The 20,337-nt window shown below is 37.0% G+C and overlaps 1 protein-coding gene across 38 annotated transcripts in view; it reads right to left on the bottom strand.

The window, feature by feature from the left end:
* Window positions 1-20,337, bottom strand: part of CaMKII (Calcium/calmodulin-dependent protein kinase II) — a 164,107-nt gene that overhangs the window by 14,364 nt on the left and 129,406 nt on the right. For 10 of the 38 annotated variants that reach the window (XM_012286657.2, XM_076533279.1, XM_076533281.1 and 7 more), the window contains 3 exons: window positions 3,520-3,595; window positions 1,294-1,388; window positions 21-138 (listed from right to left, as the gene is read on the bottom strand). In XM_012286657.2, the coding sequence (XP_012142047.2) occupies window positions 21-138; window positions 1,294-1,388; window positions 3,520-3,595 (289 nt within the window). Of the gene's footprint in view, window positions 1-20; window positions 139-1,293; window positions 1,389-3,519; window positions 3,596-4,384; window positions 4,859-5,503; window positions 5,567-11,390; window positions 11,487-14,943; window positions 15,100-20,337 lie in introns of those variants that run through there. The other 28 variants (XM_076533276.1, XM_012286664.2, XM_012286665.2 and 25 more) reach the window with 15 other exon arrangements.

Below are 20,337 nucleotides of genomic sequence, written 5' to 3'. Positions count from 1 at the left end.
AAAGAAAAGAAGAAACTTACTTGTCCATGTACTGCGTCAACCTGACGTACGCGATGCACGCTGCATCCTCTCCCAAAAGGTGCACATGAGGATTCAGGATCGTCGTGTTGACGGCTTTGCAGTTCTTCCCCAGGACTGCTTATGGTTTTTTTGTGAAAAGTAAGATACTCGTTATTCGTGGGTCTGCGAAAGCTTTCTTTCTCCAAGGCAACGATAAATACAAAAGGAAGAGAAAAATGGTAGCGAGAGAATACTGTTCAAGTATTGGTTCTCCTAGGATTTAACAGGCATAGAAAGGAAAAAAGATAAAGCTGTATGGTATCATTTTCGCGCCGGAACAAACGGGAACGTGTCTTTGACGGTCTGCGCCTACACTCTTTAATATGCAAATTCGTTTACGAGCAACTTCGTGCATTATTAAAATTTGAAAATTTGAACGAAAGTGCAATAAGAAGCGTATCGATGTTAGGGTTGAGAGAGTTGTATTGATGTAACTAGATGTGGACTGTAGCTTCTGTTAATACATGTGGATAGGTTACATATGGTAATACTATACATATATGGTTGCTATTGTTAAGCGAAAATGATATTGAAAATTTTGAAATTTTTAACTACTCAAGTTTTTGAGTTATCAATTCTTAAATTTGTCAGCTCCTAATTTACCAATTGTCAAAGTATAGTATTCACAAATTATTAAATTAGGCTCCCTAAATTTTCAATTCCCCAGATTCCAGATTTTCTGCACTTACAATATTACACATTCGAAATTTTCAATATTCCAAATTCCCTAGATCCAAGTTCCCTAAATTCCACCATCCTCCCTAAATTTCACCGGATTCCCACTTACTCAAAATTGTAATTCCCCAAATTTTTAATTCTCCACTTCTGAAATTTCCAAAACCCCAAATTCTCGAATTTCCAAAAACCACATGGTCACTATAAGTTGATAGTGAATTAATATTCCTAGGATGGTTGCTTCTATCTGATACTACTAAAATGTCCCTAGAACAGTTACTATGTGACTCCACCCTTCTAGTTACACCAATGTTCGTAACAAAAAGAATGCGTAAACAGGGATAACAAAAATTGCGTTGATTTCAATTGATTACCGCGTCCAAGTGAACGATAATTCTCTCTCGAAGAAAATAGGGAAAAAATCGAGAAGAGAAGAATCGAATTCACTAGGAGACGGTAGCGACATGCAGCCGAGCAATGAAACTAAAAATGATCGAACGTAGGCACAACGGTGCGGGCGTTTACGATTAAACGGTGATGCAAATGAGTCATAATTACCATTATCAAAGTAAAATTTGTGGAAATCCATTCCCTCGACTAAATTACCTAGAGCCTCTGGCTCGAACGCGGTCAGATGTGGATCACAGATTTTCCTGGAAACGCAAATGTCATTAGAAAACGTCTGCATGTTACATTTTTCACGGGGCTTTATTAGCATTCAATCAAAATTTATATTCATGGCGTGAAACTCCATCAAAATTTTGCCTTCTTCGGCGACCGAAATTATTATGCTGATTGAACAAACGTGTTTTTCTATTTTTCGTTATATTTTGAAATTGCACTCGATCGGGTTACTTAATTATTTCATGAGTTTTGTGAACAATTTATTCGGGTTTCGTGGTCGAAGTGGGTTGATCATAATTTATGTTTCAAGGTTTTAATCATTATTTTTGCTTGAAAAGGTTTAGCGGATTTTATGCTTGACAAGATTTTGTCATTATTTTGGTTTGAGAGTTCGATCATTGTTCATGGTTGCATAAATTCAGTCATAATTTATGTTAAAAAAAAATTGCATCATAATTTATGCTCAAAAAAATTCCATCATAATTTATGTTCAAAAAAATATAATCATAATTTATGTTCAAAAAATATAATCATAATTTATGTTCAAAAAATATGATCATAATTTATGTTCAAAAAATATAATCATAATTTATGTTCAAAAAATATGATCATAATTTATGTTCAAAAAATATAATCATAATTTATGTTCAAAAAATATGATCATAATTTATGTTCAAAAAATATAATCATAATTTATGTTAAAAAAAAATTTCATCAAGATTTATGTTCAACAAAAATATAATCATAATTTATGTTCAAAGAACAAAATCATAATTTATGTTTAAAAAAGAATTCAATGATAATTTATGTTTGAAAAAAATTAAATCATAATTTATGTTCGCACAAAATCAATCATAACACATGTTCAAAAAAATATAGTCTTATTTTATGTTTAAAAAAGAATTCCTTCATAATTTACAGTTTAAAAAAAATCAGTAATAATATACATTTGAAGAAAATCAAGTCAAGATGAAATTATCGATGAACTTAAAAAATATATCTTTTTTCTTGAACTAACATATGTACACAATTAATTAAAGAGCGCGCAAACAGAATGTTAAAACAGAATTAAAACCTTAATATGCATAAATGATGATAAAAATGAAACGTGACCGATGTTGCTCATTTGGAACATATTTACATACAATTTCAGAATAATCAACATAATAACTTCATCACCGTTGTTTTATCAAGTAGATTGTGTAACAACGAAGTGTGTACACTTTATTGGTACATTCTGCATACGTAAATGCATATATCGATTAATATTTATATACATTCATTATAATATTTAATATATCAGCGTCGAACGCAAACTTTGTAAATAAATGATTCTTGTTTATCAAACAATTAACTGTTTCAGTAACGAAGGTGTAAATGTTAGAAAAATCTTTTTGGTAAAAATAAAAAAGTTGTACAGAATTTTTTTTTTAATATTAAATAATGATAAAATGATTATTGTTAAATTGGTTCAATTTTGTATTAATATTGTGTGCAATTTGGGTTCAATAATTTCAGTTATTTAATAGAAAAATAGCTACAACTTTTCGAGGTGGGTTGAAGTTTCGTCTTGCACGAAGCTAAACAAAATGGCGGACACGAGTTCACTTCAAAGAGGTTTTTAAGAAGTTAGTTATTGTTAAGTTATCAAGTTGTCTAGTTATCTAGTTGTCTAGTTGTCAAATTGTCAAATTGTCAATTATTATCACGTTATTAAGTTATTAATCATTGTCGAACTGTTAAACTGTTAATTACTGCTGAACTCTTAGCATGTTAACCTTGCACCATTTTGTCGAGTCACGTGACGTACTCGTACTTCAGCTGCGATCAATTTTACTCGAATTTTTAATATTCTTCATCTTGACGTTCAAGACCTTCTACAATTTTTATAATTAACGTTGGTATAATATCAAACTGACATAAAATTTTAACTTTCTCAGTCTACTTTAATACTGTAGCCATAATTAGTGAGTTCTGTCTGACGCACTCGACAAATAAATCATAGTGCAAGATATCGCGTCACTTTATACAAAAGTGATATTAAGTCACGTTTAACAATTGCTTAACACTGTAAATATTATTTAAGCATCGTTTACTATCATAAACACTAATAAATATCGTTAAGTCACCAATAAAAAAAACCAATAACGTGTCACTTACGTGTACGCCTCGAAATCGCCAGTATTGATGCTTTCGATCAGCTGTTCGGTCATCTTGATGATCTCCTGACGGCGTGCTGGAATCGTCAACAGATTATCGATCAGTGGAAACCGCCCGATCGGCACGCCCGATCAACACAACCGATCCGGGCTCATACCGACACATCGTATGGTACAACAGTCACATGCACGAATCATTATTCTCTTTATCGTTTTATCAACTTCTACATCCTACGCCAAAAAATTATCCTTCACCGATGCACGTACTACGCGCGTACGACGAGCCGGTTAATTCCTCCAATCCTGTTCGAGCGCCAACTCGTCGGACGCGCACGGTACTTTCATTGGAGTCGTTTCAAAAGTCAAAAATCCCGTTACCTGCGAAACCCAATTGTCCTTCGATTTAATTTCGACGCTTTTTGGACTCCAATGATCCTCGAATGATTTATCTTTTGAGGGCGAAAGGGAGATGGGCCTTTCGTGATTTGTTGTCATTCTTTTTACTATTTCTTTTTTTACTTCAATTTTGTGGTACTTTATGGTACTTTATTGTACTTTGTAGGGGTGTTTTGGTGATTTCGGTGTGTTTGAATAAATTTTGCTTGATGGGTTGTATAAATGTCGGTGATGGGCTGATTGAGGGCAAGTTGAGCTCGCGGGCACTTGAGGGCACTTTACAGGCGTTGAAGAGCCTTAGAGATCAATTTTTGAGATTTCCAATTTTGGAAACTGGTGAAAATTAAATTTTGAGATTTTAGAGACACAAAATCTTGAAACTTGAAAATTTAAGAGAAATTCAGAAATGTAAGAACTTACAAATTTAGAAGTACAGAAATTGTCTAAAATAAAATTTGAATATTTTAGTATCATAATGAATACCTAAAAATTTAAATTTACAACCCAAGCATCAAATTAAAAAATTATTAAATTTGAAAATGAAAAACCACAATTTGCTCCAAGTCGCCCATCACCTTTCACGAACGACCCATGCTCCTCCGAAGCTGTTACATCCTCGAAATCGTTCGAGGAGTAAATCTGTGTTGGTAAATTTTCAGTTTCCACTTGACGAGCACCGATTACAATCGCGAGAAATGAAAGGACGTTGGCCAGCGGAAAAAAACGATATCGGTGCGATTCGTTCAAATGGAAACGATCGAGCGTGTCTGGTCGTTGCACGCGTCGCGCGAATCGGCTCGTTTCCTCTCCGATACGCTCGACGCAGCTCGAGACTGGGGAATTTCGAAGGCCCTTTGCAGATCCTTCATTGGTCGGCGAACGGAATCGATATCCGTGGTGAAAAGAAAAGAAAAAAGGTTTCTCGTTGTTCACGTGGTAAAACGCTGAAACAAAAGTCGCCGCCGATCGCTAGAAGCTTCTTCAAAATCGAGTAATTTACCAATAAACGCAGTGTCCTCTTTCCCAAGTCTCCTCTGTGTTAACCCTTTGCGAATACCCGTAGACGTGTGCCGCAGCGGTCGAATAGCACGTATTCCCAACGCGATATCGCGTGAGCGGACTTCCGCACGCGATATCGTTAAAATTTCTCGCAAAGGGTTACAACTCGTTTCTCTTCTACCCATCCACGAAACGCAACTGCGGTTGCGATTTCCGTCTCAAAAATTCCAATTCCAAAAATTTTCACCCTTTCTCTAAGTCGATAAAAAAAGAATAAATAAAGGAATGATAGATGGATCGTGATCTTCTCTGAATCCTCGATTGATCTTCGACCAATCACGCGACCACCACCGTTGTCACAGGGTTGCTTAACTATCCTACTGCGCACCACAGCGAGCGAAAAACAACAAATTTACATTACTCTATCTCGGTTCTACGCGCCATATTTTCCAGTACATTTCATCGATGTCGTTTAGAAAGAGAGTGATAGAGAGAGAGAGATAGAAAGAGAGACAGAGAAAGTGTCATGTGTATGAGATAGAGAGAGAGAGAGACAGAGAGAGAGAGACAGAGAGATATTCTTCCGTTACCTGAGCACTGGGAGTTCGTCGAGAGCTGGCTGCAGGTCTTGATAGGACACACGATTCTTATTTCTACAAGCAATATATATAGAATATATACATACACATAGTTAAGATATCGGTACCCTTAAACGCTTTTTGTTTTTTTTTCTTTTATGATTTTTTGCTATGAAATCGCTTCAGCGCAGGCAGCAGGACTTTTCAGCGTGATTCAAGCGGTCTCGCGGAAGATTAAGATCCGCGGCTTTTGGTTACTTTAATTAACGCGTTCGCTGCGGAGAAAGGGATTTTGGGATGTAAACAATTTTGGGAGATAGAATACTTCGAGACATGAATTTAGAAATGAATTTAGGGATGTAGGTATTTAGAGAGCCTGCGATGTGGACATCTAGGTACTTTAAGATCCAGTGTCCCCTTTTGTACAAATTGTGTAATTGAAATTGACTTATTGTCACTAGATATTAATATTCATTAGCTATGATTAATGTGATCAATATTAATCAAGTAATCAATGCTAGTCAACAATGTCAACATCACATCACTTGACTAAAGTTGGGCATCTGAAGTTAGCTAATAATGTTCACATCATATCATTTGACTAATGATGTTCAATTGAAGTTAGCTAGTAATGTCAACATCATGTCATTTGACTAATGGTGTTCAATTGAAGTTAGCTAATAATGTCCACATCATACCATTTGACTAATGATGTTCAATTGAAGTTAGCTAGTAATGTCAACATCATACCATTTGGCTAATGATGTTCAATTGAAGTTAGCTAGTAATGTCAACATCATGTCATTTGACTAATGGTGTTCAATTGAAGTTAGCTAGTAATGTCCACATCATACCATTTGACTAATGATGTTCAATTGAAGTTAGCTAGTAATGTCAACATCATACCATTTGGCTAATGATGTTCAATTGAAGTTAGCTAGTAATGTCAACATCATGTCATTTGACTAATGGTGTTCAATTGAAGTTAGCTAGTAATGTCCACATCATACCATTTGACTAATGATGTTCAATTGAAGTTAGCTAGTAATGTCAACATCATACCATTTGACTAATGATGCTCAACTGAAGTTAGCTAATAATGTTCACATCATACCATTTGGCTAATGGTGTTCAACTGAAGTTAGCTAATAATGTGAATATCATACAACCTGTCTAATGGTATTCAACTGAAGTTAGCTAATAATATGAACATCACACAGCCTGTCTAATGGTGTTCAACTGAAGTTAGCTAATAATGTGAACATCATACAACCTGTCTAATAATGTTCAACTGAAGTTAGCTAATAATATGAACATCACACAGCCTGTCTAATGGTGTTCAACTGAAGTTAGCTAATAATGTGAACATCATACAACCTGTCTAATAATGTTCAACTGAAGTTAGCTAATAATGTGAACATCACACAACCTGTCTAATGGTGTTCAACTGAAGTTAGCTAATAATGTGAACATCATACGATCTGTCTAATGGTATTCAACTGAAGTTAGCTAATAATATGAGCATCACACAACCTGTCTAATGGTGTTCAACTAAAGTTACCTAATAACATGAACACCATACAACCAGTCTAATAGTGTTCAACTAAAGTTACCTAATAATATGAGCATCACACAACCTGTCTAATAGTGTTCAACTAAAGTTACCTAATAATATGAACATCACATAACTTGTCTAACGATACTCAACTGATGTTAACAAACATTGTTGACATGACACTACTTGATTAATAATATTCAACACACTATTTGACCAATGGTATTCAACGTTGCCTAACAATATTAACTAACATTAATTAAGACATGTCCACATGGAAAACAGCAAACGCGTTAAAAGATCGATGATCCAAAGCAAAGGAAAGGAATCGTGGAAAGGTTCTTTGAACGGAAAATGTCGCGGAGCTTAATCCACACGCAAGAGGATTAACCGTCTTCTCCGGTCTCGTCTCCGTGCTTAGCACGTCTTTACTCTTCCTCGTGTTCCCCTCCTGCCGAAGAACGCGTCACTTTCCGCAGCTTATCTCAACGATTTTCCATTTCATTCGTTTCTTACACTTTTCTTCCTTCAAACTCGTTACGTTGCAGTTTCTCTTTTTACGTCGATCGGATTGCTTGGAGTTTCAAGTAACGAAGACGAATTGCTGAATTTAGATGGGAATTTTAGACTTTGCAAATTTACGGATTTAGACGCTCTGGAATGCAGGGATTTAGGGATTTGGAGACGAGGATTTGGGGATTTGGTTAATTGGAAATTCAATGCGGGATTTGGGAATGTGTGGAGATAGGAATGGCGGGTTTGGTTTTTGGGATTTGGGGTTTTTGAGGTTTGGGGATTTGGGAGATGGGAAGATGGGGAGATGGGGATTTGGAGAGGTGGGGATTTGGGGAGATGGGTATTTGGGGAGATGGGGATTTGGGGAATTTGGGAATTTGGGAGCTTGGAATTGGGAAACTTGGGATTTGGGGCGCTTGGGATTTAGGGCGCTTGGGATTTAGGGCGCTTGGGATTTGGGGAATTTGGGAATTTGGGAGCTTGGGATTTGGGGCGATTGGGATTTGGGGCGTTTGGGATTTAGGGCGTTTGGGATTTGGGGAATTTGGGAATTTGGGAGCTTGGGATTTGGGGCGCTTGGGATTTGGGGCGCTTGGGATTTGGGGAGCTTGGGATTTGGGGCGCTTGGGATTTGGGGAGATGGGGATTTGGGGAATTTGGGAATTTGGGAGCTTGGGATTTGGAGCGCTTGGGATTTGGGGCGCTTGGGATTTAGGGCGCTTGGGATTTGGGGAATTTGGGAATTTGGGAGCTTGGGATTTGGAGCGCTTGGGATTTGGGGCGCTTGGGATTTGGGGCGCTTGGGATTTGGGGAGATGGGGATTTGGGGCGCTTGGGATTTGGGGAGCTTGGGATTTGGGGCGCTTGGGATTTGGGGAGATGGGGATTTGGGGCGCTTGGGATTTGGGGAGATGGGGATTTGGGGAATTTGGGAATTTGGGAGCTTGGAATTGGGAAACTTGGGATTTGGGAATATGGGAATTTGGAATTTGGAAAATGGGGGGATGGAGATATGGGGATGTTTAGATTTGGATATTTGGGAAAATGGGGATTTGGGAGATGGGGAAATAGAGATATCGGGATATAGAGATTTGGATATTTGGAAAATTTGGATTTGGGAGATGGGTACATGGCGACATGGATATATAGGGATTTATATATTTGGAAAATAAATAGTTGAGAAATCAACAGGGATTCAGATATTAAGAAATTTGGGAATATTATAAATTGAGGATCAATTTGATTGCTTGAAATAAATTTGTAAAACTTTAAGAACTAGGAACTTCAAGCAGGGTTCTCCATATTCCAAAACCAAATGTCCCAATGTTGAACACTAACGTCGTTCGAAGACTCGAGGCGATTTCAGCAGTCGAAAAGATGGTAGTCCACACATGAATATCGTACACACATGTGAACAAACGACAGTGTGAAATCATGGTCACAATAGGGTGCTCGTTACAGTCGTTCGAGTGATTTCTTCCTTAAACCGTGTTCGATCTAAATTGCGCTCAACAAATCATTGTCTACCAGCGTGCTAGCGTTAATTATCGTTAACTACGAAGCCTGTCCAACGATCGTTTCCTTTTTTCACACAACACAACGTATATTGGGTTTTCATTAGTTTATTGGTACGTTCACAAGTTTTGCGCCTACACATGGATTACAACGTGGATGTTGTAGCGTTCAGCGTGGACGATATAGCCTAATCGAATGTTCCTACGTCTTACAAAATACCATTTCGATGAATTATATTTTTGATTTATCAGTGGAGGATAAATTTTTAGTTTGAGCTGATTGAACTGATTTTTGAAATCTAATTCAACTGATTGTCGTCAATTTATCGACTAAACTGTAATTTTTTGATTTTGGGGAAATTGCAATATATTAAACAGGGCGAAATAAGGCGACGTTGAGGAGTAATGGCCATTTTTGAACAGACTTTTGAAACTTTCTTGGATACTGAAATTCTTAGGTCAAAAATTTTCTATTTTGTAAATTCCCTAGATTCCAGTACCACAAGTTCAAAAATCCCTAGATCATAAAATTACTAGGTTCCGAAATGCCTAGATGTTGGAATTGACAAATATCGAACTTCTTAGATCACAAATTTCTTACTTGGTGAATTCCCTAGATTACAGAAGTCTAAGCTTCAAAATCCCTAGATCACAAAATTTTTACATTCTCAAGTTCTTAAATCCTAAAATTGAGAGATATCGAAATTTCTAGGACCCGAATCCCTCACATCCCGAAATTTTCTAGTTCGCAAATTCCCTAGATTCCCCAAACCTTAAGTTCCGAAATTCCTAGATTCCCAAATCTTTCAAATTTCAAATCCGTAGATCTCGAAATCGCAAGATTCCCAAATTCGCAAATCCCCCAGATCTAAAATTCTCTAAATCTCCAAATCCCTAAATCTCCAAATTTCCAAATCTCTAAATCTCTAAATCTCTAAATCTCCAAATCTCTAAATCTCCAAATCTCTAAATCTCTAAATCTCTAAATCTCCAAATCTCTAAATCTCCAAATTTGCAAGTCCCCAGATTTCCTAATCCTCAAAAGGATAAATCCCTAGATTCCCCATAAAACCCCAAATCCTCAGATCCCTCAATCTCCAAATCCCCAGATCATGAAGTTCCCAAATTCGAAAATCCCCCAATCAAAAATGGCCACCTTTCAACATCCACATCATCGCTTGATCGCCATATCGATCAATTTCGCTATATCGCCAACAGAAATGATATTTTAACGAAGTCTGCGCACTAAACGATGCGATACAATAGTACGGGACGAACAACGGGGAGAAAAAAGTTCCGACTAGTGTTCGTTCGATTTCCTCCATTTTACTTGACATCCTCCGGTGCGCGATTGTGCGTGTCACCGCGCGTGTTTTCTCGAAATTGAACATAAAAAAAAAAAACAAGTGGAACGTAAATGGGTTCGTGCGAGTCTCGAGATCCTAGAATCCCGATAGTATTCTATAGTTGTACGATGACTAAAGTGCCGTGGAACTTCTCATTGTTGTTGTTCTTGTTGCGTACTCGTGGACGAGCTGCTTGTCTGACCAACAACGATACTTACTACTTGCGCGTCGCCGTCAGGCAAAATTAAAATTTGTACTACTTGCAAAAATTGTCCTCTGCCATACGATGTTATGTACAGTCTAAAAGTTAACTCATTTTTCCTTTTATTTGTATGTACAGAATTCTTGAGATAGAATTCGGTGTAGTTTGAGCGGTAAATTTTTGTGTTCGAAAGTTAGTGCGTTAATAATTTGTGTGACCATAATTTGTTTGACTATAATAGTTGTAACTGTTGCTAATAATAATTGCTTCTGTTATGCTTCTTTCATCGTGTGGCAGAGAGATCTACTAAAAAATAAAAAATTCCAGGGATCAACGCCAGAAAAAATGGCGCCCTGGAAGGAGCAATCGCCAAAAGGCAAAACGATGTACATGCTCTGCCGCGTCGCTCGACGAGCCTCCTCAAAATTATTTAATTCCAAAAATTTGCAAACCCTCAAAATTGTGCCTAAAGTGACGTACAAAATCGTAAAATCCTAAATTTGCAAAATTCTAAATTTCTCTCCAAAACATCCGATTTCCTTCAAAACCGAGGAGAACCTTTTGCTCAAAATTTCCTTCAAAACCGAGGAAAACCTTTCGCTTAAAATCGTGAACAGAAAAGTGCAAATGTACTTGGAACTAAAAAAAGAAAAAAATGGGCATCGTCGAGCGTCGCCCGCGTTGTAAATTCACGACAAGCAACACCGTTTAAGCTTCGAGCAGGCATCCTCGTCCTTTGCGCTCGTGTTTTTCCCTGCGGCCTTACCGTCCTTGGTTCTCTTCTTACCGTCTTCCGGTTCGCTGCACTCAACCGGACCGAGCTGCACGTATCCGGCGCCGATGGTCCGGCGTATGTCCGGCTCTGATATTTTCGTTCGTTTTATCATGCAATTGATAATCGACGCGACATGCCAGCCACGAGTGCAATCGGAACATGCATAAACACACACATGGGCACAGGGTCATCCAACATTGATTTTCCAAAATTAAAACACAACGAACGGGCTTTCCTCTCTGGTTCATGCGGGATATTACATACTCGTACTTATCACTTTTATACGTTACTTTGCATTTTTTTATAATTTCATATTTATCATCTTTTTTGTAATTTTAAGTGTTGAGTTTTTTTTTGAGGATCGTAGTTGAGGATCATAATAAGATACGTAATTTTAGTTATTCGAAGGATGCTATAAAATAGTGTTGTTGTATAATGAAACGATGCAATGATTTTTATTAACTGCATTCTTATTAATTAATTCTTTTTTTGCAAACTTTTTATGGTTTATATATTTTGTGTAAATGAAATGTGTTATCATAGTTTTGAACAAAGTAAAAATTTGTTATATTACGAGTTTAATTTATGAAGATAATTAGTGATGAATGTAAGAATTGTCACCCTGGCAATTTTTAGGATGCTGTATAATTTTGTCTAATTTAATTTGTTTTATTATATTCTTGTTCACACTGAACCTTTATTATATTTTTTATTTACGACGATGTTAGGTAAAATACAATTATTTTGTTCGATATGTAATGTTGCTTTAAGAATGCAATATTAAATTGTTATCCTAGTAAGGGTAGTCCCATAATTCTATCAAATTGAATTTGTATTATACTACTCAAATAAAAAAATGATTATATTATACATTTAATGTACGAAGACATTATTTAAAAATAAATTCAATACTATTTAATGTAACCACAATATTAAATTACTACCCCTGTAACTTTTAAGGGTAACTTTCTCCAGCAACTTTACCCAAATAAAATAGTATCATTGTCTAAATAAAAAAGTTACGAATAGACAATACGTAATTGCGTTTCATATGCAGTGTTTAGCACAAAAATTATGTTAAATTGCCCTAGTAATTTCGAATGCACCCCATTTTCCCGCAAACTACTTTAACAGCAGCGCACGTTAGCGTAAAAATCCATTTGCGAAATGGGCGGTTGATTTATGGGCCCGATCGCGATAAATGCACTTTTGTCTATTATGCGAATCAATCAAGCCCGACAATGCAAGCGTACAATGAAACGCATTAACGAAGATTATTCGCGAACGACGCGATCGAACGGCGATAAAAAAAGACGCGCGCAATCTGCGTACATGAAATTAATCATTTAAATTATCGAAAAACCGGGACCTCGTTACGGTTTATTTATCGCGGTGGAAATGCATCGTTTGTATCGCGTACAATTTTCCTGAAACCGTGGGACAACCACGGGTTTTCCGATATTACGAAAACGATCCAATTTCATCGACACCCGCGACAAATATTAATGAAAAAATAAAAGTTCCTAGCACACCTGTTATTCGATACGCTGCATCCTCAACAGGTTACGATGCATAAAATACGAACGTTTTTTGCAGATTTTTATTTGATCTACCTACGGTTTTGATATTTTTCATTGTTGCGTTAACAGTGACGCGATTAATTCGTAATCGACCAATCAGTAAATTTACCTAGGGATATTTACACGATCTTGTTACATGATTCCATGATATCCATGATATTCCATGGTAAGTTAAAGTTTCATTTTTAATTCGGACTTGATTAGATGTTGATTTTAGAGGAGGTTTAGTTAGGAACTGATTTTAGTGGATAGTTGTTTTGATCACCAATTAAATTTTATGTGTATATGGGAGACATAATTATACTCAAATGCAGATGTCTACATGTAAGAAACATAATTGTGTGTATATGTAATTGTGGAGGTATAGGGAACATAATCATATGTATATGTGATTGTGTACATATGAGGAGCATAATCATATGTACATGTGATTGTGTACATATGAGGAGCATAATCATATGTACATGTGATTGAGTACATATGGGGAACACAATCATATGCACATCTAATAGTCTACATATGTGGAACATAATCATATGTACATGTGATTGAGTACATATGGGGAACACAATCATATGCACATCTAATCGTGTACATATGTGGAACATAATCATATGTACATGTGATTGAGTACATATGGGGAACACAATCATATGCACATCTAATCGTGTACATATGTGGAACATAATCATATGTACATGAGATTGAGTACATATGGGGAACACAATCATATGTGTATGTAATTGTGGACATATAAGGAACACAATCATATATGCACGTAGTTGATTAAAGTGTTGTTCTGACACCATATTTCAAACTGACAGAGAATTAGTACATATGTACATAATACTAAAGAAAGAAGGAAATACGAAGCGGGTAGCAAGGTGCAGTATTATTGATTATTATGAAACCAGAGAAGAAAGCACAGGTGTTAAGATACGTATCCACCAAAGGAATGGTTCATTTTCATTTTAACACTAAACCTAGCAAGGCTCCTTCCTCCAGTCGATGACACAAAATGGCCGCTGCCTTAGAGAGTTAACCTACAATTTTCTACTCGGTTGTCTTATTCATAATTAATTAATTACTGCTACAATGTTAAGATACATGAAGGTTAAAATATTCAACACATTTTGTGTCACAATTGTGTAACCTATAATGTGAAATTTGTAATTCGAAATGTAAAATACGACTGTATAAAATAGTCTGGTTTGTCACTCTTGAAGTGTGCGTCACAAGTTGAGAATTTGAAGTCAGACAACTTTGTCTCCAAAAGCAATAAATTGTCAGATAATGCTACGTCTAGTTAGTGTATTAAAAGGACTAACAAAATTTATGTTGTTTGAACCGTGAGTGCGTCAGTATTTCGAAGTATGTCAAGGTTAACATAAGAAGCGAATTTTTGTAGTTATCGTTGTCCAATTGTAAATTTCTGAAGTTAACATTGATTATAAATTTTTAGAATTAACATTGTCTGATTGCAAATTTTTAGAGTTAACATTATCCAATTGCAAATTTTTCGAGTTATTGTTCTCTGCTTGCAAATTTCTGAAGTTAACTTTGTCTGATTACAAATTTTTAGAATTAACATTGTCTGATTGCAAATTTTTCGAGTTAACATTATCCAATTGCAAATTTTTCGAGTTATTGTTCTCTGCTTGCGAATTTCTGAAGTTAACATTGTCTGATTACAAATTTTTAGAATTAACGTTGTCAGATTGCAAATTTTTCGAGTTAACATTATCCAACTGCAAATTTTGCGAGTTATTGTTCTCTGCTTGCGAATTTCTGAAGTTAATATTGTCTGATTATAAATTTGTATAAATTAACGTTATCCGATTGTAAATTTTTATAAATTAACGTTGTCCAATAGTAATCTCTCGAAGTGGAATATATTACAGAGTAAATTTGTTAGTTCCTTTGGCGGAATACGTAACTTTACAGGTTGTAAAATGAATACAGACCGTTGCTCGCGGAGTCGTAGCGTCGCGACGATGCCGTGGGCGTCGCCGCGTTGTTACCGATGTAGACGGCCGCCGGTGACGAGGGCGATGCGCCAGTCTGGCTGTTTTGGCTGTTGCTGCTGCTACCACTGCTGCTACCGCTTCCTGCACTGCCAGCTAGTCATGCAACCAACCAACCAAAAGAGGAGCTACTGTCAGCCTCTTGGAACTTTGGAACCGCATCCTCCCGGTCGCTTCTGGGTCTCTTTTTATTTCTACCGCCATGATTCTATCGTTGCACTCTCCTTTTTATCTAATTCTTTTCTCAATCGTTTCTATCCTTAATTTCTATTCTTCTATTCCTTACTTTACGTTTATGTTACATTTAAGTGCATTGCACTGCAATTCTTTTCCCTACGTTATATTCTATTTCATTTTTGTGCATTGCAATTTCTTTTCTCTACATTTCATTTCTTTTCTGTGTTACATTTCATTTGTGTACCTTACGATACACTTCATTTTTTTTATACTGTATTATATTTCATTTATGTTTGTTACGTTATACTTCATTTCAAGTTTGTATATTATATTACATTTTATTTTTTTTCTTTATGTTACCTTATATTTCACTATGTTACTACATTTCATTTTATTTTTCTACATCATATTATATTACGTTTCATTTTAGTTCATCACGTTCAACTGCGTTTCATTTCAACATCTCTGTCACGTTTGATCGAAAAGAAAGGAAATGTTTCAAAAGTATTTGTTTTTTTACATTTTCTATATAACTGCCAATTTTTATAATTGCCAGTTGCACTGATTATTGGACACTCATATTACGTAAGAATTTAACTACTTGCAGTGGACTCTTGTTATATTGCCAAGCATTATATTTTGTCATATCGCTTTGTATATCTAGTTTATAGTTAGGTTTCATTTTCTACGTATAATATGTTCTACACGTAGCGTTTCCCATGAGTTGTCATTTCTCCCCTTATTTGCTAAACTTCCCACGCGTTGTATTTCCAATAGCTCGTATTCCCCACACCACATATTTGCTGTGCGTTGTATTTCCTACGCGTTATATTTCCCCTACTCATTTCCAAACATTGCACACCCAATTACTAAATCTCGCAACCACATAACCATATCTTCTAACCGTACTGAATCTTTCAATTCCCACTCCCCCATTCCCATAAGTCCTATTGCAACGTGTAATATAACAAGAGTCCACCACAAACACATCAGTTTACAATAATAAAATCAATATCCCGGACTCTATCACGTACCGATGTCAACCGAGTTGTCCCAAAAGAAGCCCCACCGTGAACACTTCGTTGCATTTCGGCAAATAAGAACAATAATGACAGTAACAACTGCTGAACGCAAGTAGCGCTATCTCACTCTCGAGACGTTTGCCTGTCACTGTTTTTGGCCTAATTGGTGTGCGACCGCGAGAGCCAATACACCGTCGAAAATACGTGTGAGTCGTCCACTTTTCTATTCCGACCAATTGTAGCTCTTCTAAACACGTCAACTCACGCGCCAACTCGTGGGTTGACATCGGTACTCTTCGCAACCCTGAACCTGGCGCGTAGCGGCTGACCCAGGTTTAAGACGCACCCCACCTTGAACAGTCCTAATGTGACCTGACGTTCGAGGTGAAACCGACTGTCTTAAGTTGTCTTTAACTATCGCCGAAGCAATACCACCGAAAATACGCGTGTCATTTTTCTATTCCGACCAATTGGAGCTGCAGCTCTTGTGAACACCTGGGTCAGCCTTTTCACGCGCCAACTGGTGGGTCGACATCTGTAGACGAGACGCGTCATCACGAATTAATCATGTCCATTTCTCGAGACGTTCGTTTGTGATAGTACCTTGGTACTGTGGTTCATGGGTTGATGGTAATGAGTGTCAAATATTAATTTACCCAGATATAAATATCGGTGTTACCCTAAATAACGACTAATACGTTATTTACCCAAATAACGAGAGTGCAACGAAGATCACGTCGGTGATAATATGTCGAACCAAAAGAAAAGAAGAAACAGAATCATTGGAAGCGAAATTTGGCAAAATGCAGGCGGTTACGAGGTGCTCGTCAGGAACGAGCTTCGACAGAGGGAACAACACAGTGTGAAGGCTAAATCGATAATATATGCGACAGATCGATCTAGATCAGACAGTACTGGGTTGCTATCGAACGACATTCGAAAGAAGAAGTCTTCCTCGAATCTCGCGATGCAGGGAGGGTTGTGAATAATTTGTGCTGACAATGAGTGACATACGGATGTGATCGGAGGGTCAAAAAGCTTTTAGTAAAAACAAATAAAAGATACGTGAAAATCTATGGCCGCGAAGCGTGAACTCGTTGCAAGGTGAATGGATTCGTTTTGAAGTTGCTGATGTAGCCAGAGTAAAATCTTAGAAGATAAAAATATGATCCAAGTCATGCTTCGACTCTAAAAAAGGGACTCACCGATTTCTGCCTAGCGACTCGCTCTTCTTTCTTGCCTTTTTTTATTTGCAATCCAGAAAATCAGTCTGGTACGCAAACTTGGAAAGTTTTTAGTCGTTTGTTTGTATTTTATTCGGGGTTGGATACGGTGAGAAACCCCGTAAAATGGTTGCTTGATTGTTTAGTTTACCACGAGGAGGTGGGTAGCAAAGGGACGCAGAGGGTGTTTTTATTTTTTTGCAAACTTTTGCAGTGCGAAGTTTTTTCGATTTGGAGATTTATGAATTTGGAAAGGTGGGTGTTTAGAGATTTGTGTGATCAGAGGTTTGGAAATATAGAGATTTGGCTAAATCCATAATTGAATTGAATTGAATCGTCCCGAATTCAGTCGCGGCGAATTGAATCGTCCCGAATTGAATCGTCCCGAATTCAATCGCGTCGAATTGAATCGTCCCGAATTCAATCGCGGCGAATTGAATCGTTCCGAATTCAATTGTCCCGAATTCAATCGCGTCGAATTGAATCGTCCCGAATTCAATCGCGGCGAATTCAATCGTCCCGAATTCAATCGCGCCGAATTCAATCGTTCCGAATTCAATCGTCCCGAATTCAATCGCGGCGAATTGAATCGTCCCGAATTCAATCGTCCCGAATTCAATCGCGCCGAATTCAATCGTTCCGAATTCAATCGTCCCGAATTCAATCGCGGCGAATTTAATCGTCTCGAATTTAATCGTCCCGAATTCAATCGCGCCGAATTGAATCGTTCCGAATTCAATCGTCCCGAATTCAATCGCGTCGAATTGGATCGTCCCGAATTCAATCGCGTCGAATTGAATCGTCCCGAATTCAATCGCGTCGAATTCAATCGTTCCGAATTAAATCGTCCCGAATTGAATCGTTCCGAATTGAATCGTCCCGAATTCAATCGTGTCGAATTGAATCGTCCGAATCCCTAAATTTCCACATTTCCAAATATACAAATCTCCAAATTTCCAAAGTAAGAAACTCTCAAATCCCCAAATCCCCAAATTCTTGAACCCCCAACTCCCTAAATTTGCAAGTCCCCAAATTCACAAAATTTGCAACTACCTAAATCATGAGAAGAATCCATCTTCGGATTCTCTCAAGAAAGTCATACGTATATAATTTACCAACATATCTTTAATGGGGTTAAATTTTTTTCCATTAAAAGATAAATGTCTCCCACGACTTCTTCATCACGGAAGACCCCCTAAAACTTACCCTTCGTTAAAGGAAGCCTACGTACGAACCCAAATTCTTCGATTACATTCAATATAATCAAAAATTAATGATTATATCGAAATTGGTTGTGTGAAACGAGTTTATTAGACGAGTTCAATAGGACAGGCTTCGTAGATTTGTCTATTTTTCTTTAATACTTTCCAATGCTTCGTATATGATTGTTTGCTTCAGAGAACAGCTTGCTAAATCAGAAATATTGTATCGATTATCAGTAACGATAGAGTGCGAAATTCGGAAAACCTTGTGAAAACTCGATTCGGTGATCGAGTTCAAATTCGAGAATATATGTTCGATGCTGGCGTAGGCGGAAGTGACAAAAACACCGTGGTTCTAATTTCTTCGATGTTGAGATGAAAGAACGGTAGATATTATAAATTTTTTTGATATACTGATTTGAAGTGAATTTGTGTTGAATTGAAACGCTTCAAATTTGACCAACTTGAATTGACTTGAATGATATGCAATTAGAGTGTGTCAAACTAAATAGCGACGAATTGAATGATATTGATCTGATTCGAAGTGAATTGAATGGCATCGTATTGAATAACTCTGAACTGAATAGTAGTGAATTAAATTTAGGTTGAATTGAATTGCGTCGAATTGAATTGTATTGAATTGAATTATAGTAAATTGAATAGCTCTGAGTTAAATTGTATCGATTTGACTCGTATTGAATTGAATAGTACCGACTTGAATCGAGTTGAATTGAATTGTAATTAAATTGAGTAGCGCCAAATTGAATTGTATCGAATTGACTCGATTTGAATTGAAAAAGCGCCGAATTGAATAACCCCGAATTGAATTATATTAACTTGAATAGCTCCGAGTTAAATTGTATCGATTTGACTCGTATTGAATTGAATAGTGCTGACTTGAATCGAGTTGAATTGAATTGTACTTAAATTGAATAGCACCGAATTGAATCGTATTAAATTGAATTATACTAACTTGAATAGCTCCGAGTTAAATTGTATCGATTTGACTCGTATTGAATTGAATAGTGCCGACTTGAATCGAGATGAATTGAATTGTAATTAAATTGAATAGCGTCAAATTGAATTGTATCGAATTGACTCGATTTGAATTGAATAATGCCGACTTGAATCGAGATGAATTGAATTGTAATTAAATTAAATAGCGTCAAATTGAATTGTATCGAATATATCCCACGTGGAATTGAATCGCGTCGAATTGAATCGTCCCGAATTCAATCGTATTAAATTGAATAGCGTCGAATGGAATCGCTCCGAATTGATTCGCGCCGAATCGGATCGTACCGAATTGAATCGCGTCAAATTGAATTGTCCCGAATTGAATCACCCCGAATTCAATCGTCCCGAATTCAATCGTTCCGAACTCAATCGTCCCGAATTCAATCGCGCCCAATTCAATCGTTCCGAATTCAATCGTCCTGAATTCAATCGCGCCGAATTGAATCGTCCCGAATTCAATCGCGCCGAATTGAATCGTTCCGAATTCAATCACGCCGAATTGAATCGTCCCGAATTCAATCGTTCCGAATTCAATCGTCCTGAATTCAATCGCGCCGAATTGAATCGTCCCGAATTCAATCGCGCCGAATTGAATCGTTCCGAATTCAATCACGCCGAATTGAATCGTCCCGAATTCAATCGTTCCGAATTCAATCGTCCCGAATTCAATCGCGCCGAATTGAATCGTTCCGA

The sequence above is a fragment of the Megachile rotundata genome, chromosome 7, assembly GCF_050947335.1.
Source record: "Megachile rotundata isolate GNS110a chromosome 7, iyMegRotu1, whole genome shotgun sequence".
Classification (NCBI taxonomy): Eukaryota; Metazoa; Arthropoda; class Insecta; order Hymenoptera; family Megachilidae; genus Megachile; species Megachile rotundata.
Note: the sequence above shows the minus strand (reverse complement) of the source record. Positions and strands in the feature narration are given on the sequence as shown.